This window comes from Apodemus sylvaticus, chromosome 1, assembly GCF_947179515.1.
Source record: "Apodemus sylvaticus chromosome 1, mApoSyl1.1, whole genome shotgun sequence".
Lineage (NCBI taxonomy): Eukaryota > Metazoa > Chordata > Mammalia > Rodentia > Muridae > Apodemus > Apodemus sylvaticus.
The window spans coordinates 206570030-206592191 of record NC_067472.1 but is presented as its reverse complement, the minus strand read 5'-3'; the positions used below and the strand labels follow the sequence as shown (position 1 = coordinate 206592191).

Sequence of the window (22162 nt, the reverse complement as noted above, 5' to 3'; positions counted from 1 at the left end):
AATGGTTCTACCTGATAATTGTATGAAGTAATTTTTGTTTAAGAAAGTATAAAAGCTAAGAACAAAAATAAAGTGAGTGTAGCCCATTTGTGCCTCATCCAGTGTGTGTGTGTCTGACTTTTTTCTTTCTTCCTTTTCCTTTCTCTCTGGCTCACAAAGAGTTGATGAACTCAGAGTTTATAGCCTAATCAGTTAAAGGCCCCTGCATGAAAGACTAAAGAGACCAAATTTCTTTTCTTAATCCCCTGTTGCTATCAGCAGGAGTTAATTGTCAGAAGCCATCACTTTTTGGCCTTATAATAGCAAGAGAGAGTTAAATAGCCAAAATTCATCAACTTTTGGTCCCACTAAGGCCATACCTCAATTTCTTCCTCAGTTTACCTGAATGTCAAGCTGGCTCTCGGCACACAGAGCAGCTCACCACTGCCTGTGCTGCCAATTCTAGGGAGACTGATGTCTCTTCTGGGCTCTGCAGGCACTGCATACAGGTGGTACACACACACACACACACACACACACACACACACTCACACACACACTTGCAGCGAAACTTCCATAAAGTAAACAAATATTTTTGGAGTACATCAGAGCAATGTGATGTGACCTTTTCAGCAGTACCCCAGAACGTATCATTCTCCTATGTGGAGCAATGACACATTCACCTGTGTTGAAGGGATCCAGGTAGGTCACATTTGACTTGTTGACCACCCCTGCTGTAGCTCTAGACAGGAGACTGCAGTTCTCCCAGAGAACTCCAGGGGGCAATATCAGAATGCGTTCTCAACACTTAGAAAATAGATTCCCTAAGCCATGCTTGCAGACAAACCTTGGCTTGCAGACAGGTTTCCATCCCTGTCTGTAGGAACCTGGAATGCACTCCCAAGACTCTGTTGTTACTTGTGTCTGAGAATACCACTGTGTCTGGGGAACCTAAAAGTCTGTTCATTCCTGGCATCTCCCATAGGAGAAGACAGAATTTCTGATGGGAAATCATACAGACAAAGGGCGTAGATAACCCAGGAAGACCAGAGGGAACCTAGGCTCACCCAACACGCAGCTCAGCCAACCCATAATGCTGGAATGTTGCCTTGAAATTCCCCGTAGGAAGAAGCACTCATAGTCCTTTCCAGGACACATAGTTCACCTCTTCCCAACACCCAAGACATGAAATTCCTCATACAACTTTTTCTGGGTCTCTCTCCTGGATCAGGAACTTGACTGGTGACTGGTAGTGATAAAGGATTAATCTTCTTCCCTAGTCATCACACAGCTGGTCCCTTCCAACCCTCAGAGACATCCATGTCACCTTCCTGCTGGGAAATCCCACCTTCCCAGAGCACTGAGGACACAGGGCAGACTGGGTGCTGAGCTGGGTCTCTGTGTCACAGGGACACATAGGCAGGATGGAGGCTCCCAGTTTGATGCTGACATACTCACATCCAGGAGTCAGCAGATGTCAGCCCTTGGATGAGTCATTGTTCTCTGAGCGCATGTCGACCTTATCAGCCTTGTCGCTCAAGGTGTTGGCTGAGGAGAAACATAAAGGGAGAAAAAATTGGAGGGACACAGGGCAGCACGGAGAGTGCTTTGGACGCAGACCCCACCACTCACAGCCTATAGGATTCTGGGTGGGAAGAGCTCCTGCCTGAGAAAAAACTCAGTTCAGAAGGACAAAGGACAGCAGAGGCCAGACATCTTGCTGGAGCAGAAGGTCATCTGAGAGCAAGGACATGACAGTGAGAAGACAGACGGAGGCGTCCTCTGTGCTTCTTTGCAAGGGGTGTGCCCCCTGGCAGGGGCTCCTGCTCACAGGTAAGAGCGCCTACTCCATGACTGTGTGTGGGGAACAGAACTCAGAGAATGGCTGGAGTTTCCTGACAAGACAGGAACCCGAGGGGAGACTCTGGGTTTTGTTTGTAGTCACAGGGCAGAAGGTGCAGTGAAAGCTTAGGTTTAGCAGGCTGAAGCTCTCATTGGACAGGAGTTGATGTGGGGAGAGAAAATCCCCAGTGTTTCCTACTGAACGTCAGTCACATTGACTGCTCTGTTGTGAATCCTGATGTGTCCAGCCATCGCAGGGCGACTCTCCAAATAGAAGTCAAACAGATAACAAGATGGCTCAGTGTGCAGAGTCACAACAACCTCAATTCAGTCCTCAGTTCCAGCATGGGAGACTCCTGCAGGGTCTTCTCTGCCCTCCACACCCATGTTGTGGCTGCATTGGGGCATGAAAACACTGAGACATTTGCCTTCACACATGTGCTGTGGCTCCTGTTGAGACATGCGCCTTCATGAACCCACACATACAATATAGAAGTAAGTGTAAAAAAGTTATATCACCCTTGAGTATAATTACTGTTGTTAACTACAAACCTGGGAACTATGTAGATTAATCCATGGACACATCCATCTATCCATCCATCTACCCATCCATCTACCCATCCATCCATCCATCCATCCATCCATCCATCCATCCATCCATCCATTCATCTATCCATCCACTTTTCCATTCATCCATTTTCCATCCATCCATTGATCTAACCACCCATCCACCCTTCCTTCTTCCTTCCTTCCTTCCTTCCTTCCTTCCTTCCTTCCTTCCTTCCTTCCTTCCTTCCTTCCTTCCTTCCTTCCTTTCTTCCTTCCTTCCTTCCTTCCTTCCTTCTTTCCTTCCTTCCTTCCCTCCCTCTCTCCCTCCCTTCCTTCCTCTATTGATGTCTAAGACTTTTCCAGGAACCAAGTCTTCCTAATGTCAGATTACTCCTTGTCCTCTCAAAGTCCTGACTCTACTGGGTCAGAAGTCAGAGTATCTGGAAGATGATCTCATGGGTTGACTGGTACTACAAAGGGAACAGAGAATAAAAATTCAGAAAGTGAGGGTTCTCTAGAAGAGGAGGTCAGCCTTTCATCCTCACCAAATATGGGGACACTGAGGGGTGAGCCAGGCAGACAACTGAGAAGAGAACTGCACAGAGAGCTAATGACACAGTGAGAGTCTGTGAGGGAATGGAGGTCATGTTGCTTACCTCCATCAAGGAGGGTGGGCACACCTCTACCCACACCCCTAAACTGAGTGCTGACCTCTGTAGAGGAATCTGTTGATTTCTTTCTTTTTTTTTTTAACATTTATTTATTTTATTTATATGAGTACACTGTAGCTATCTTCAGAGAGCATCGGATCCCATTATAGATGGTTGTGAGCCACCATATGGTTGCTGGGAATTGAACTCAGGACCTCTGGAAGAGCAGTCAGTGCTCTTAACCACAGAACAACCTCTTTAGCCCTGTGTTGAAGCCAACTGCTGACATAGCTTAGCTGATAAGAGCCCAACAATTGTGCTATCTGACTAGTTTTAAAATATTAAAGCTGTCTAGTACCTCTCTCTGTCTGGAGTAAAGGCGGGCAGAAGAGTGCACCCAGGGTGGCTGTTGGAGGCTTGGTCAAGCTAGCCGAGAGGGCCTGGGGGAGCAATCATCGTTCCCTGTCAGGGAACCAGCTGGCCATTGGCAGAGCTGTTGGAAGTGAGACCAGCAACGGCTGATCTAGGTGCCTAGCTGGGATTGTGGGCAGAGCTCCCGTGATTTTTAAAAAATTACACGCAACAGATCAAGTCTGCTCAGTGTTGATGGCTGCTCTCTCTTCCCTTTAGCCTCCATTTTAACCTGCTGGCTCCTGCCCACCGCCCAGGTCACCATTGAACCGGTGCCGTTCAATGTGATTGAAGGAGAAGATGTCCTTCTTCTTGTCGACAATCTGCCAGAGAGTCTTGTAGTCTTAGCCTGGTTCAGAGGGCTGGGGAAAATTGTTGTATACATACCGAACATTAATGTAAGTGTGACAGGGCCCATGTACAGTGGTAAAGAGGCAGTGTCCAGCAATGGCTCCCTGTGGATCCGCAATGTCACCCAGAAGGACACAGGATTCTATACCCTACGAACCGTGAACAGAAATGGAGAAATTTTATCAACAACATCCATATACCTCCACGTGAACCGTAAGTGACACTTTGTGAACTCTGGGTGCTGTGTGGGCTTCGTTGCAGGAGACACACACAGAAGTGCCAGGCTTACCTACCCTCTGCAGTACATCCTCGTGCTAGGGTGTGAACATTTAGTGCAGGACACACAAGGAGACTAGTGGCGATTGAACAGAATCCTTCATTTGAGTTCACCTTGTAGTCAGCTGGATGTGCATCCATGAAGGGCATCAACTGTTATCTAGACTTCTGGGGTTCTTAGCAGTAATGTGTCCTTGTGAAAGACCTTGAGGGAGTAAGATTGAGTCTCAATGTGGAAGCCACAGGATCCTCATGGAAATGAGCACTGGCAAACCCTGGCTTTAGACCTCTGTCCCGACTCATCTCCTGAGGGTCCGAGAAGTATTTTATTTTTTTTATTTTTTGTTTTTTGGATTTGTTTTTTTTTTTCTCGAGACAGGGTTTCTCTGGATAGCTCTGGCTGTCCTGGAGCTCACCCCAGGGAACTGGGGGAACTGTACTGGAGCAGATGTGCTGCAGACTGAGGACAGGTCTGGCCACAGAAACCAGGGAGGTGCTCTCCATACCCTCCGCAAAAGATGTACCACCTATTGGTGCTCATGCTTACAGATGAGGAGACCACATTTTACAGTGTGTGAGAGGAGAGGACTCGCCTATTGTCTAGTCTCCTCAAGGGGACAGGGACTAGTGAAGAGTCTCTGTTTGTTGGAGAGAAGACATAGCAGTATAAAGGTTCATCATCATCCTCATCATCCTCATCATCAGGAGGCTCTTGGCAAATAAGAGGAAGTGGGGGGGAGGGGGATATTGTTCTCACCTGAAGTTAATCATCATGACCACAGTGTTTTGAAGACTGAGGTTCTCAGCTATGAAGTCCCAAATAAGAAACCAGGCTGGTATTGATCAGTGACGAGGCTCAGTGGATTAGACATTTGCTTCATGTTGACGACCTGAGAACCAATGAACACAAGTTGTCTCCTGACTTCCACCTAGGGACTGTGTCCTGCACACACACACACACACACACACACACACACACACACACACACACACCTTGCACATGAACAGATACACCAATATAATAAGTAAATGTATAAACAATTATTATCAAATGGAAGCAATTAGCACTGTATTCCCAAACAAATGAATTTGTTAAATAAATCCATGGCCGTGTATGGTCCTGAGGCACCTTTTGCTCATTCATTCATTCATTCATTCATTCATGCATTCATTCTCCACAGATATTTGAGTTTTTTTTAATGCAGCCTTTCTTTAAAAATAATATAAGACAAATCTCAGTTCTTACAATTCTCCAGCCCTAGTGGCCTGGAGGAGAGATTAGTAAGAAAGCTAGAAAGTGAATCTGGGGTTGGGTGTAATCACTAAAAGATGAGAAACAAGAGAGCGTGCAAAGGTCAGGAGGCATCACCCCAACACCCATCCACACTGAGTTTGAGCAGGGATCTGAAGACAGTGAGGTGGGGCCATGTTGACACCTGTGGAGAGAGAAACCTAGAGAGATTCCAGAGTGACAAGTTAGGGACACAGAGTGCATGGAGGTAATGCGCTGACCTCCACCACGTAGGTCAGGGAGGCCCTCACCCCCACACCTCAGCTGAGCAATGCACACAGCCACTCAGGACACAGGGCGCCATTCTAGCCAATATTGATGGATCTCTCTCTTTTTTCCCTAGCCTCTCTTTTTGTCTGTGGGCGCCCTTCCATCCCTGCTAAGCTCACTATCGAGTCAGTGCCGCCCAGCGTTGCTGAAGGGGGAAGCGTTCTTCTCCTTGTTCACAACCTCCAGGATAAGCTTCGAGGGCTTTCCTGGTACAAAGGAGCGTCTGTGTCTAGGAACCTTGAGATTACCCGTCAGATAATAACCAAGAATTCAAGCATGCCAGGCCCTGCCCACAGCGGTAGAGAGACAGTGTACAGCAACGGATCCCTCCTGATTCAGAATGTCACTCGGAATGACGCTGGATTCTACACCCTACGAACTCTGAGTAGACGTCGGAAAATGAAATTAGCACACGTGCAACTTCAGGTGGACAGTAAGTGATTCTCCGTGGACACTCAGTGCTGGGTGGGGCTTTGACACACAGCACTGTCACCCCTGGGAGGTGGTTACCACCCCTTTGCACTGTGTCTTCATCTTGGGGGTTGACCACTTGTGCTGTATACACATGATGAAGAGAAACGTCCATAGATCAGACTCCGTCCTTTGACTTTTCCCTGTATCAAGGATGACCTTGACAGAAAATAACTCAGCCTTAGATGCCAGAGTCTGCCCAGTCTTCTGGGGGCTCTTGCCAGTCACTTGAGGAAACCGAGGCATCCTCACAGAGTGGTGTGCGCCGGGAAGCTCTGGCCTCAGTTGTCTGCTCCAGGCTTGACTGCAAATGTCTCTGGGAAGCATTTTGTCAGGAGAGCTGGTTCCTGCCTGTCTCCTCACAGCTTGCCCATCCTGATCTTGTAGCACCCAGGACCCTGAGCCCAGGGGTGGAAATGCTCAAAGTAGACTGGAATCTCTGACCTGATCACCAGTTTAAAAATGTACTACAGGCTTGCCCACAGGTCATTCTGGTGGGGGCATTTTAAATTGAGGCTCTCTCTTTCAAAAGATTCTAGCTTGTGTTAAGTTGACATAAAGCCAGCCAGCATAATTCCTGGGCCCTTTCCAATACCTGGGACTGTCAAGAAGACAAGACTGCTCCCAGCTATCACCCAGCCTTAGTCCTGGGGGTTGCAGGCAGAGCAGTAAGAACACAGAGAACGTGAGAGCAGAGGATGACTGCAGGTACAAAGGAAATGAGAAAAGTCAGAAAGTTACTATCCAGGGTGTGTAGAGATCAAGGTCATGGGGAGGCATCATCTTAAAGCGCAGTGTGCATGAGTATGTGCTGTGTCTGAGAGAGCTCAGTGAGGGGGCGGCTGTGGAGACACCAAGGAGAGAGCTCCACGCAGAGGAAATGACTCCAGGGCACTGAGGGAATGGAGGCTGTGTCCACGACTTCCTTAGGTGGGAGAGACACATCCACACCTGCATGTCTAGGCTGAGTCAAGAATCCATCTTGCGAGGACCCAGGCCACCACTTTTATACCCAGCACAATGATCCCGTGTGATGACTTTTCTCCTTTCCCTTCCAGGCTCTCTTTCCTCGTGCTGTGACCCTCTCACCTCTGCCCAACTCACGATTGAGCCAGTGCCACGGCGGCATGCTGCCGAAGGGGAAAGCGTCCTTCTCCGTGTTCTTAATCTGCCAGAAGATCTCCAGATTCTTTGCTGGTACAAAGGAGCATCTACGTTCCAGGTCTTTAAAATAGCAGAATATAGCAGAGCCAGGAACTCCATCAGCTGGGGGCCTGCACAAGTCAGAATGGAGAGAATGTACACCAATGGATCCCTACTGCTCCGGGATGTCACTGAGAAAGAAACAGGCTTGTACACGCTACAAACAATCGACAGAAATTTCAAAATTGAAAAAGCACACGTGCAAATCCATGTGTACAGTAAGTGGCTCTCTCTGGCTTCCAGCTGCTGGGTAGACTGGGCTGTGCCTGCTCTCTCCCCCACCACACTGTGTCCTCACATTGGGGTTTACTTCAGGGCACACCTGGGGTGGACCAACAGCACTAGATCAGAACCCATCACCTGTCTTTACCTGCAGAGAAGTTCTGTGCGGGGCAAACTCAGGCCAAGGATGTCAGAAACAGCCCTGACCCTTGGGTATCTTACCATGCACATAGCCCTGCCTGAAGAAGTAATTCCAGGTCCTTACAGAGCACATCTCTGGCTGCTAATCTCCATTCCTGTTTAGACTCCAGGGGACAGTGGGGAGTGTTTTTTGTCACTGCTTGTTTTTGGATTCCTGTTGCAGCTGACATGGGACAAGGCTTCACTGGCATGTGGAATCAGCCTGTGGATGGCCATGAGTGCCATGGTTAGGGTAGGTCTCCTGGATAGAGGGAGTCTCAGAGAGACTCAGCAGGAAGCACATAGCTGGACAGGTGCCCAGGCCATTAACTAACTGTCCTGATGGGCTCATGAGACCTCACAGGAAGGGCAGGGCCCCAGTGCAAGGGGCTGAGGACACAGGTCCTCCTCTGTAGTTGGTTTTCCTCTGAGGTCCAGTTCCTGGAATTGTTTCCTGCAGGCAAATGATGGCAGAGTTGCTGAACTGGACAGCACCAGGGCATGCGGTGCAATGGTCACTAGATGAGGAGATAAGATAGAAAACAACTCAGCCTAAGACTTCACGTTCTGCCAAGTCTGCTGGGGATTTGCCACACTTAGAATGGCAGAATACTCAGAAATGCTCAGGAAAGTAATTCCAGGTACCACAAGCTTAACTTGTGGCCGGGCTCCATCCCTGTCCCTACAGTCCTGGAGGTCTCTTGGACAGTCTCTCAGATCTACCAACACATTACTTTATCAGCATATCCTGTGTTGCCATCTTCTCATGTCCCCCATTCCCGCATATCCCATGGGGAATCACCTAGACAGAGGACAGCTGCCTCCCAAGAAGGACATGGCGGATCCTAGGGGAGGCTCAGCCAGCACAGGATGCTAAGAGTCCCTCGGAAGGGTCCTCTCTCTAGGGTCCAGGTGACCTCCTGATTCACAGCCACATGTAACTCTACACACAACTGCTCCTGGGTCTTCTGAGACAATGCACCCTGACTGGTGACTCCAGTGAGCACGGGTCTGTCCCTTTCCTAGACATCAGTCAGCAGGTCCCTTCCCAGTCCTCACAAGCATCTTTGTCACCTTCGTGTAGAGTTGATTCCTCCTCAGCATTGAGAACAAAGGGTAGCTTAGGATCCTGGGTCATAAAGGGCACACTGGGAGAACACAACAAGGGCAGCCCTGTGGTGAGCTGTTGCTGCCTCAGGATACGGAGATGATTATCAATCAGCCTTGTTGCGCACTGTGTGGTCTTGAGGACTGAAAACTGTACATAGTGAAGCCAGCTGGGGGCACCAGGCAGGACTCAGTGTGGAAGGGACAGAGCAGGACCCTGGACACCATCCCTGACAGCAGTCAGCATTATCCTGGGACAGGTTGCACCTAGCGGAAAGAAGACAGCATAGCTTGTGGGCAGTGCTGGAGCAAATGCTGCTCTCCAGAGGGAGGACAGAGTAGGCAGCGGCAGTCAGGATGGCCCTCTATGTACTTTTATGCAAAGGGTGCAGCTCCTGGTAGTGTTTCCTGTCACAGGTGAGAACAGTGTCTGACTGTGTGGGAGGAGGGGAGCTGTGGTTGAAGAAGGAAGTTGACGTCTGACCTCCATCTAGGTGCTGTGTCCTGCACTCACCCATACACAAAGGATGATATACACCTGTTCCTACACACCCACACACCCACACCCACACACACACTCTCACACACACTCTCACACATGCACACATACACACACTCACACACACACTCACACACACACTCGCACACACTCACACACACTCTCACACATGCGCACATACACACACTCACACACACACTCGCACACACTCACACACACACTCACACACACACTCACACACCCACACCCCCCACACTCACACACACACTCACACACTCACACACACTCACACACACACTCACTCATACACACACACACTCACACACACATGCTCACACACACTCACACACACGCACATGCACACACACACACGCACATGCACACACACACACACACTCACACCTACACCCCCCACACGCACACACACACACACACACATACACTCACCCCCCCCCCCCCCCCCCCCCCGCACACTCACACACATGCACAAGGTAATGTGAGCTGGAGATTTAACTGTTGCCAGTAGCTTTAAATATGAGAATTTCATTGACACCCGGCCTTGTCTGAGATGTTCATTCTTTCATCCACCCACATGTTTATGTCTGTGGGGATCTCCGGGGCTCTGGTCCACCCTGAACGGTCAAAGAGTTGCAGCTCTTCTGGGGGAGACAGAGCAAGTCAGCCAGCACATGCCAATCCATGAGCATGGGAGATCTTTCCATCTTCTGAGATCTTCAATTTCTTTCTTCAGAGACTTGAAGTTCTTGTCATACAGATCTTTCACTTGCTTGGTTAGAGTCACACTAAGATACTTTATATTGTTTGTGACTATTGTGAAGGGGGTCATTTCCCTAATTTCTTTCTCAGTCTGTTTATCCTTTGAGTAGAGGAAGACTACTGATTTGTTTGAGTTAATTTATATCCGGCCACTTTGCTGAAGTTGTTTGTTTATCAGCTGTAGGAGTTCTCTGGTGGAATTTTTGGGGTCACCTAAGTATACTATCATATCATCTGCATATAGTGATATTTTGATTTCTTTCTTTCCAATTTGTATCCCTTTGTCCTCTTTTTGTTATCTAATTGCTCTAGCTAGAACTTCAAGCACTATATTGAATAGATAGGGAGAGAGAGGGCAGCCTTGTCTAGTCCCTGATTTTTAGTGGGATTGCTTTAAGTTTCTCTCCATTTAGTTTGATGTTGGCTACCGGTTTGCTGTATATTGCTTTTATTATGTTTAGGTATGGGTCTTGAATTCCTGATCTTTCCAAGACTTTTAAGATGAAGGGATGCTGAATTTTGTCAAATGCTTTCTCTACTTCTAATGAGATGATCATGTGTTTTTTTTTCTTTGAGTATGTAGTGGATTATGTTGATGTATTTCCATATATTGAACCATTCTGCATACTTGAAACCTACTTGAGCATGGTGAATGATCATTTTGATATATTCTGGGATTCATCTGGCAAGAATTTTATTGAGTATTTTTGCATCAATATTCATAAGGGAAATTGGTCTGAAGTTCTCTTTGTTTGGTCTTTGTGTGGTTTAGATATAGGTATAATTGTGGCTTCATAAAATGAATTGGGTACTGTTCCTTCTGTTTCTATTTTGTGGAATAGTTTGAAGAGTATTGGCATTAGGTCTTCTTTGAAGCTCTGATAGAACTCTGCTAAACCCATCTGGTCCTGTGCTTTTTTTTTGGTTGGGAGACTATTAATGACTGATTCTATTTTTTAGGGGTTGTGGGATCATTTAGATTTGATCCTGTTTTAACTTTGGCACCTGGTATCTGTCTAGAAAATTGTCCATTTCATTCAGATTTCCCGATTTTCTTGAGTATAAGCTTTTGTAGTAGGAGCTGATGGTTTTTTGAATTTCAATTGTTATGTATCCCTTTTCATTTCTGATTTTATTAATTTGGACAGTGTCCCTGTGCCCTCTGGTTAGTCTGGCTAAGGGTTTATGTATATTCTTAATTTTCTCAGCTCCTGGTGTTGTTGATTCTATGTATAGTTCTTGGTTGATTTAAGCACTGAGTTTAACTATTTCCTGCTATCTACTCCTCTTGGGTGTATTTGCTTCTTTTTGTTTTAGAGCTTTCAGATGTGCTGACAAGCTGCTAGTGTATGCTCTCTCCAGTTTTTTTTTTAATTTTTTTTTATTCGATATAATTTATTTACATTTCAAATGATTTCCCCCTTTCTAGCCCCCCACTCCCCGAAAGTCCCGTAAGCCCCCTTCTCTTCCCCTGTCCTCCCTCCCACCCCTTCCCAGTTCCCTGTTCTGGTTTTGCCGAATACTGTTTCACTGAGTCTTTCCAGAACCAGGGACCACTCCTCCTTTCTTCTTGTATCTCATTTGATGTGTGGATTATGTTTTGGGTATTCCAGTTTTCTAGGTTAATAACCACTTATTAGTGAGTGCATACCATGATTCACCTTTTGAGTCTGGGTTACCTCACTTAGTATGATGTTCTCTAGCTCCATCCATTTGCCTAAGAATTTCATGAATTCATTGTTTCTAATGGCTGAATAGTACTCCATTGTGTAGATATACCACATTTTTTGCATCCACTCTTCTGTTGAGGGATACCTGGGTTCTTTCCAGCATCTGGCAATTATAAATAGGGCTGCTATGAACATAGTAGAGCATGTATCCTTATTACATGGTGGGGAATCCTCTGGGTATATGCCCAGGAGTGGTATAGCAGGATCTTCTGGAAGTAAGGTGCCCAGTTTTCGGAGGAACCGCCAGACTGATTTCCAGAGTGGTTGTACCAATTTGCAACCCCACCAGCAGTGGAGGAGTGTTCCTCTTTCTCCACACCCTCTCCAACACCTGCTGTCTCCTGAATTTTTAATCTTAGCCATTCTGACTGGTGTAAGATGAAATCTTAGGGTTGTTTTGATTTGCATTTCCCTAATGACTAATGAAGTTGAGCATTTTTTAAGATGCTTCTCCGCCATCCGAAGTTCTTCAGGTGAGAATTCTTTGTTTAACTCTGTACCCCATTTTTTAATAGGGTTGTTTGGTTTTCTGGAGTCTAACTTCTTGAGTTCTTTGTATATATTGGATATTAGCCCTCTATCTGATGTAGGATTGGTGAAGATCTTTTCCCAATTTGTTGGTTGCCGATCTGTCCTCTTGATAGTGTCCTTTGCCTTACAGAAACTCTGTAACCTTATGAGGTCCCATTTGTCAATTCTTGCTCTTAGAGCATACGCTATTGGTGTTCTGTTCAGAAACTTTCTCCCTGTACCGATGTCCTCAAGGGTCTTCCCCAGTTTCTTTTCTATTAGCTTCAGAGTGTCTGGCTTTATGTGGAGGTCCTTGATCCATTTGGATTTGAGCTTAGTACAAGGAGACAAGGATAAATCAATTCGCATTCTTCTGCATGCTGACCTCCAGTTGAACCAGCACCATTTGTTGAAAAGGCTATCTTTTTTCCATTGGATGTTTTCAGCCTCTTTGTCGAGGATCAGGTGGCCATAGGTGTGTGGGTTCATTTCTGGATCTTCAATCCTGTTCCATTGATCCTCCTGCCTGTCACTGTACCAATACCATGCAGTTTTTAACACTATTGCTCTGTAGTATTGCTTGAGGTCAGGGATACTGATTCCCCCAGATTTTCTTTTGTTGCTGAGAATAGTTTTAGCTATCCTGGGTTTTTTGTTGTTCCAGATGAATTTGATAATTGCTCTTTCTAACTCTGTGAAGAACTGAGTTGGGATTTTGATGGGTATTGCATTGAATCTGTATATTGCTTTTGGCAAAATGGCCATTTTAACTATATTGATTCTACCGATCCATGAGCATGGGAGGTTTTCCCATTTTTTGAGGTCTTCTTCCATTTCCTTCTTCAGAGTCTTGAAGTTCTTGTCATACAGATCTTTCACATGTTTGGTAAGAGTCACCCCAAGATACTTTATACTGTTTGTGGCTATTGTGAAGGGGGTCATTTCCCTAATTTCTTTCTCAGCCTGCTTATCCTTTGAGTATAGGAAGGCCACTGATTTGCTTGAGTTGATTTTATAACCTGCCACTTTGCTGAAGTTGTTTATCAGCTGTAGGAGCTCTCTAGTGGAGTTCTTTGGGTCACTTAGGTAGACTATCATGTCGTCTGCAAATAATGATAGTTTGACTTCCTCCTTTCCAATTTGTATCCCTTTGACCTCCTTATGTTGTCGAATTGCCCGAGCTAGTACCTCAAGTACAATATTGAAAAGATAAGGAGAAAGGGGGCAGCCTTGTCTGGTCCCTGATTTCAGTGGGATTGCTTCAAGTTTCTCTCCATTTAGTTTGATGCTGGCTACCGGTTTGCTGTATATTGCTTTTACTATGTTTAGGTATGGGCCTTGAATTCCTGTTCTCTCCAAGACTTTAAGCATGAAAGGATGCTGAATTTTGTCAAATGCTTTTTCAGCATCCAATGAAATGACCATGTGGTTTTTTTCTTTGAGTTTGTTTATGTAGTGGATTGTATTGATGGATTTCCGTATATTGAACCAACCCTGCATTCCCGGGATAAAGCCTACTTGATCATGGTGGATGATCGTTTTGATGTGTTCTTGGATTCGGTTGGCAAGAATTTTATTGAGTATTTTTGCATCGATGTTCATAAGGGAAATTGGTCTGAAGTTCTCTTTCTTTGTTGGATCTTTGTGTGGCTTTGGTATCAGCGTAATTGTGGCTTCATAGAAGGAATTGGGTAGTGTTCCTTCTGTTTCTATTTTGTGGAATAGTTTGAAGAGTATTGGTGTTAACTCTTCTTTGAAGGTCTGGTAGAATTCTGCACTGAAACCATCTGGTCCTGTGCTTTTTTTGGTTGGAAGACTTTCTATGACTCCTTCTATTTCTTTAGGCTTTATGGGACTGTTTAGATGGTCTAGTTGGTCCTGATTTAATTTTTGTATTTGGTATCAGTCAAGGAAATTGTCCATTTCCTCCAGATTCTCCAGTTGTGTTGAGTACAGGCTCTTGTAGTAGGATCTGATGATTTTTTGGATTTCCTCAGTTTCCGTTGTTATATCTCCCTTTTCATTTCTAAGTTTGTTAATTTGGATACTTTCTCTGTGCCCTTTGGTCAGTCTGGCTAAGGGTTTATCTATCTTGTTGATTTTCTCAAAGAACCAGCTCCTGGTTTTGTTGATTTTTTGTATGTTTTTTTTTTTTTGGAGACACTCAGAGCTATGAGTTTTCCATTATGATGTGTCTTTATTTTCATTATATTCTAAAAAGTCTTAATTTCTTTATTTCTTCCTTGACCAAGTTATCATTAAGTAGAGCGTTGTTCAGCTTCCATGTGTATGTGTGCTTTCGGTTGTTTTTGCTGCTATTGAAGATCAGTCTTAGTTCACGGTGATCTGATAGGGTGCATGTGATCATTTCAATCTTATTGTATCTGTTGAGGCTTGTTTTGTGACCAATTATATGGTCAGTTTTGGAAAGGTACCATGGGGTGCTGAGAAGAAGGTATATTATTTTGTTTTAGGTTGAAATGTTCTATAAACATCTGTTAAAACCATTTGGTTCTTAATTTCTATTAGTTTCACGGTGTCTCTGTTTAGTTTCTGTTTCCTTGCTCTGTCAGTTGATGAGAGTGGGGTGTTGAAGTCTCCCACTATTATTGTTTGGGGTGTGATATGTGCTTTGATCTTTAGGAAAGTTTCTTTTATGAATGTGGGTGCCCTTGCATTTGGAGCATAGATAGATCAGAATTGACAGTTCTTCCTGGTACATTTTTTCTTTAATGAGTATGAAGAGTCCTTCCTTATCTTTTTTGGTAACTTTTGGTTGAATGTTGATTTTATTTGATATCAGAATGGCTACTCCAGCTTGTTTCTTGGGATTATTTGCTTGGAAAATTGTTTTCCAACCTCTTACTCTGAGGCAGTGTCTGTCATTGTTACTGAGGTACGTTTCCTGTATGCAGCAAAATGCTGAGCCCTGTTTATGTATCCAGTCTGTTAGTCTATGTCTTTTTATTGGGGAATTGAGTCCATTGATGTTAAGAGATATTAAGGAAAAGTGATTGTTACCTCCTGTTATCTTTGTTGTTAGAGATGGAATTATGTTTGTGTGGTTATCTTGTTTTGGGTTTGTTGAAAGATTACTTTCTTGTTTTTTCTTGGGTGTAGTCTCCCTCCTTGTATTAGTGTTTTCCATCTATTTATTCTTTGTTGGGCAGGATTTGTGGAAAGATATTGTATAAATTTGGTTTTGTCATGGAATATCTTGGTTTCTTTGTCTATGGTAATTGAGAGTTTTGCTGGGTTTAGTAGCCAGGGCTGGTATTTGTGTTCTATTAGTGTCCATATGAGATCTGCCCAGGATCTTCTAGCTTTCATATTCTTTCAATTCTGCCTTTATACATTACTTGAACTTTTCCCCTTACTGCTTTTAGTATTCTTTCTTTGTATAGTGCATTTGGTGTTTTGATTATTACGTGATGAGAAGAATTTTTTTCCTTTGGAATTCTGTAGGCTTCTTGTATGTTCATGGTCATCTCTTTCTTTAGGTTAGGGAAATTTTCTTCTACGATTTTGTTGAAGATATTTCCTGGCATTTAAGCTGGGAATCTTTGCTCTCCTATATATTTACTATCCTTAGGTTTGGTCTTCCCATTGTGTTCCTGGATATTTTGGGTTTGGAGGTTTTTGCATTTTCTTTGACTGTTGTGTCAATGTTTTCTATGGTATCTTTTGTACCTGAGATTCTCTCTTCTATTCTTGTATTCTGTTGGTGATGTTTGCATCTATGACTTCTGATCTCTTTCCTAGATTTTCTAACTCCAGGGTTATCTCCTTTTGTGATTTCTTTATTGTTTCTATTTCCATTTTTATATCTTGGATGGTTTTATTCATTTCCTCCTCCTGTTTGATTATATTTTCCTGTAATTCTTTAAGGAATTTTTGTGTTTCCTCTTTAAGGGCTTCAACCTGTTTGCCTGTGTTCTCCTATATTTCTTTAAGACAGTTATTTATGTTCTTCTTAAAGTCCTTTATCATCATCATGAGATGTGATTTTAGACCCAAATTTTGCTTTTCTGGTGTGGTGGTGTATCCAGGACTTACTATGGTGGGAGAATTGGGTACTGATGATGCTAAGAAACCTTGGTTTCTGTTGCTTTTGTTCTTATGTTTGCCTCCTGTCATCTGATTATCTCTAGTGTTACCTGCCCTAGCTATATCTGACTGGAGTCTGTCCTTCCTATGATACTGGTTGTGCCAGAACTCCTCAGAGTCCATTTGTCTCTTTGGCCCTGTGATTCTGGAATCCTGTGATCCTGAGATCCTGGGTGTGTCAGTGTTCTTGGGAGTCAAGCACAGGATCTCTGGGACCCTGAGATCTTGGTGTGACCAAGCTCCTGTGATCCTGTGATCTTGTGATCCTGGGCATGTTAGAGCACCTAGGATTGGATTTTCCTCTAGGTGTTGTGGGGGTGGCTGCAGAGTTCGCACCCAAGGTCTGCTCAGAAGGTGCTCATATCTAATCTTAACTCATAGGTACTACAATGATCACATATAGTGTGTCCTAGTACAGGGAAACTGAGGCACATCAACCTCAGTAGAAGAATCAGGATACTATAGCATGTGGATGGCAGATGCAAAGCACAAGACATGACTGTGGTCACAGCTCCAACTTCTCCTCCCTGGAAGCTTTATTAAGTGTGAGCTATAGAGGGGCTGGTTGAGCCGTCTGAAGGATAACTCTCATTTGTTCCCCTCCTCTGTTTCTTTGCAGAGCCTGTGACACAGCCTTTCATGAGAGCCACGGACACCACAGTCAGTGTACAGAACTCAGTGGTCTTTACTTGCTTCTCAGACAATACTGGGACCTCCATCCACTGGCTCTTCAATAATCAGAGTCTGCAGCTCACAGAGAGGATGATACTGTCACCATCAAAGTGTCAACTCAGCATAGATCCTGTCAGGAAGGAGGATGCTGGAGCGTATCAGTGTGAGGTCTCCAACCCAGTCAGTTCAAAGAGCAGTCGTCCAGTCAGCCTGGCTGTGATGGAAGAGTGACCCCCTCCTTTCATGGTGCAGCAGAGTGGGGACATTCTTTTGTCAAATGGAGAAAAGTTACATGGTGAAAATTGTCGGTAACCACTCATATACTGCCAGCATGTTGGCTCTTGTCTGTAGTCCTGTCAGAATCATGTGTAGAAAGACAGGCTAGTATTTGAAGTGAGACTCATCGAAAGGAAAATAAAGATATCAATATGATAAACAATATTGCAAAGGTGTTAAGAGTTTACATTTTGGATCCAGTATATAGCTACTGGTTTCAGGAGTCCCCAAACTTCGGGATACTCCAAGTGCCCTGTTAACATGGTACAGTGTTCTTACAGAGACAAACATTCTCTCACATACTCTAATAGTTTCAGCTAACTACAGGACAACCTGGAGACCAGTCACCCATGGGAAGTGAGGAAGTGACAGAAGGGACTGCTAATGCTTCTCATTGAACATAACTAGTTACTTGGTAGTTCTGATCCACAGTTTCTTTGATGGACAGAATTGAAATTTTTTGTGTAAAGGCCAATTGGAGTATTTTTATCCCAAGAGTGGCAGTTATAGTGTGACCTTGCACACAATTCTTTGCCATCTGTCTGTCTATCTATCTATCTATCTATCTATCTACACACACATACACATGTACATATACATATATATGTGTAAACACAAAATTTACATTTTCATATATCAATGCAGATGATATATGGAAATGTAAATATATATATATGTGGTTTCCATCTGCCACTCCAAACTGACTCTGTGTCACAGCTCTCTGCACCCCAATCTTGCCCCAATAGATTGTCCCCCAGGAGTGCTGACACACCTAAGTTCACAGGTGAGACTACCACTACTGCCCCAGTACCTGGGTCAAGTAGGACCTGCTCAGAGTGCACAGGACCCAGAAACCACGGAGCATCCGGGGACACGATCCTTCCGGTTTATGTATGCCCCTGGAGCTGACCCTGTGCTACAGCTCTCTGCACCAGAATCCCAACTGGAGACAACTTGTCTCCAAGGAGTGCTGACACACCTAAGATCACAGGCTCACAGGCTCATAGGAGAGAAAAAGTCCAGTCAGAGACAGCAAGACCAACTAACACCAGAGATAACCAGATGATGAGAAACAAGTGCAAGAATATAAGGAGCAGAAACAAGGCTACCCGGCATCATCAGAACCCAGTTCTCCCACCACAGCAAACCATGGATACCCCAACACACCTGAAAAGCAAGATTCTGATTTAAAATCACATCTCATGATGATGATAGAGGACTTTAAGAAGGACATAACTCCTTTAAATAAATACAGGAAAACAAAGGTAAACAGGTAGAAACCCTTAAACAGAAAACCCTTTAAGAACTATAGGAAAGCACAACCAAACAGGTGAAGGAATTGAACAAAACCATCCAGGATCTAAAAATTGAGGTAGAATCAATAAAGAAATCACAAAGGGGAAAAACTCTGGACAAAGAAAACCTATGAAAGAAGTCAGGATTCATGGATGCAAGCATCAACAACAGAATACAAGAGATAGAAGAGAAAATCTCAGATGCAGAAGATACCATAGAAAGCATTGAAACAATAGTCAAAGAAAATGAAAATGCAAAAAGCTCCTAACACAAAACATACCAGAAATCCAGAACAAAATGGGAAGACCAAACCTAAGGATAATAAGTATAGAAGAGAGTAAAGATTTCCAACTTAAAGGACCAGTAAACATCTTCAACAAAATTATAGAAGAAAGCTTACCTAACCTAAAGAAAGAGATGCCCACAGACATACAAGAAGCCTACAGAACTCCAAATAGACTGGGCCAGAAAAGAAATAATAGTTAAAACACCAAATACACTAAATAAAGAAAGACTATTGAAAGCACTAAGAGAAAAAGGTTAAGAAACATATGAAGGCAGACCTATCAGAATTACACCAGATTTCTCACCAGAGAACATGAAAAGTCAGAAGATCCTGGGCAGATGTCATACAGACCCTAAGGAAACACAAACGCCAGCCCAGGCTACCATACCCAGCAAAACTCTCAATTGCCATAAATGGAGAAACCAAGGTATTCCATGACAAAAACAAATTTACACAATATATTTCCACAGATCCAGCCCTTCAAAGGACAATGAATGTAAAACATCAACAAAAGGAGGGAAACTACACACTAGAAAAAGCAAGAAATTAATCTTCTGTTAACAAACCAAAAAGAAGAGAGCCACAGACACACAACTACACCTCTAATAATGAAAGTAACAGGAAGCAACAATCACTTCTCAATATTTCTTAATACAATGGACTCAATTCCTCAATAAAAAGACATAGACTAATAGACTGGACACATAAGCAGGATCCAACACTTTGCTGTATACAGGAAAATCACTTCAGGCAAAAGAAACAGACACTACCTTGGAATAAAAGACTGGAAAACAATTTTCCAAGCAAATGGTCCTAAGAAACAAGCTGGTGTAGCCATTCTTTTTTTTTTTTTTTGATTTGGTTTTTTTGAGACAGGGTTTCTCTGTATAGCCCTGGTTGTCCTGGAACTCACTCTGTAGACCAGGCTGACCTCGAACTCAGAAATCTGCCTGCCTCTGTCTCCCAGAGTGCTGGGATTACAGGCGTGTGCCACCACCGCCTGGCTTGGTGTAGCCATTCTAATATCAAATAAAATTGACTTTCAACCTAAAGTAATCAAAAGAGATAAGGAAGGACACTTCAAACTCATCAAAGGAAAAATCTACCAAGATGAACTCTCAATTCTTAACATATATGCTTCAAATACAAGGACACCCACATTCATAAAAGAAACTTTACTAAAGCTCAAAGCACACATTGCACCCCACACATTAATAGTGGGAGACTTCAATACCCCACTCTCACCAATGGACAGATCAGGGAAACACAATCTAAATAGAGAAACAGTGAAACTAACAGAAGTTATGAACCAAATGGATAACAGATGTCTACAGAACATTTTATTCTAAAACGAAAGAATATACCTTCTTCTCACAGTATCTTTTCCAAAATTGACCATATACTCAGTAACAAAACAGACCTCAGCAGATATAAGAAGACTGAAATAATTCCATGCACCCTATCAGACTACCACGGACTAAGACTGGTTATTACTAACAACAAAAACAACAGAAAGCTCACATACACATAAGAAACTGAACAACATTCTACTCAATGATAACGTGGTCAAGGAAGAAATAAAGAAAGAAATTAAAGACTTTTTAGAAATTAATGAAAATGAAGGCACAACATACCCAAACCCAAAGGACGCAATGAAAGTAGTGTTAAGAGGAAAACTCATAGCTCTGAGTGCCTTCAAAAAGAAACTGGAAAGAGCATACACTAACAGCTTAAGAGCACATTTGAAGGCTCTAAAACAGAAAGAGACAAAACACCCAAGAGGAGTAGACTGCAGGAAATAATCAAACTCAGGGCTGAAATCAACCAGGCAGAAACAACAAAAACTATAAAACGAATCAACCAAACCAGGAGCTGGTTCTTTGAAAAAAAAAAAACCCAACAAGATAGATAAACCCTTAGCCAAACTAACCAGAGCGCACAAAGACAGTATTCAAATCAGCAAAATCAGAAATGAAAAGGGGGGCATAACAACAGATACTGAGGAAATTCAAAAAATCATCAGATCCTACTACAAAAGCCTACACTCAACAAAACCAGAAAATCTAGCTGAAATGGACAATTTTCTAGACAGATTCTAAATTGCAAAGTTAAATCAGGATCAGATAAATGATCTAAACAATCCCATAATCCCTAAAGAAATTGAAGCAGTCATTAATAGTCTCCCAATAAAAAAAAGCCCAGGACCAGATGGATTTAATGCAGAGTTCTATCAGACCGTCAAAGAAGACCTAATACCAATACTCTTCAAACTATTCCACAAAATAGAAAGAGATGGTACACTACCCAATTCGTTTTATGAAGCCACAATTTCTCTGATACCTAAACCACACAAAGACCCAACAAAGAAAGAGAACTTTAGACCAATTTCCCTTATGAATATTGATGCAAAAATATTCAGTAATATTCTTGCCAACTGAATCCAAGACCACATCAAAACGATCATGAGGATCAAGGAGCCTTCATCCCAGGGATGCAGGGATGGTTCAATATATGGAAACCCATCAATGTAATCCACTATATAAACAAACTCAAAGAAAATATCCGCATGATCATTTCATTAGATGCTGAGAAAGAATTTGACAAATCCAACACCTCTTCATGATAAAAGTCTTGAAAAGATAAGAAATTCAAGGCCCATACCTCATAGTAAAAGCAATATACAGCAAACCAGTAGCCAAAATCAAACTAAATGGAGAGAAACTTGAAGCAATCCCACTGAAGTCAGGGACTAGACAAGGCTGTCCACTTTCTCCCTACCTATTCAATATAGTACTCGAAGTCCTAGCCAGAGCAATTGGACAACAAAAGGAGGTCAAAGGAATTCAAATTGGAAAGGAAGAAGTCAAAGTATCACTATTTGCAAGTGATATGATGGTATACTTCAATGACCCCAAAAATTCTACCAGAGAACTCCTAAACCTGATAAATAACATCAGCAAAGTGGCTGGATATAGAATTAACTCAAACAAATCAGTAGCCTTCCTATGCTCAAAGGATAAAGAGGCTGAGAAAGAAATTAGGGAAATGACATCCTTCACACTAGTCACAAATAATATAAAATACTTTGGTGTGACTCTAACCAAGCAAGTGAAAGATCTGTATGACAAGAACTTCAAGTCTTTGAAGAAAGAAAATGAAGCTCTCAAACAAAGAATTTTCACCTGAAGAAATTTGGATGGCCGAGAG

General features: G+C 43.4%; 1 protein-coding gene across 1 annotated transcript; it reads left to right on the top strand.

Moving 5' to 3' along the window:
• Window positions 1–1730: 1730 nt before the first annotated feature.
• On the top strand, window positions 1731–17328 carry LOC127676278 (pregnancy-specific glycoprotein 22-like). The gene is made up of 5 exons (XM_052172160.1): window positions 1731–1812; window positions 3651–3995; window positions 5693–6052; window positions 7149–7511; window positions 17045–17328. The coding sequence occupies exons 1-5, from the start codon at window positions 1731–1733 to the stop codon at window positions 17326–17328; spliced, it is 1434 nt and encodes a 477-aa protein (XP_052028120.1).
• The last annotated feature ends 4834 nt before the right edge of the window (window positions 17329–22162 follow it).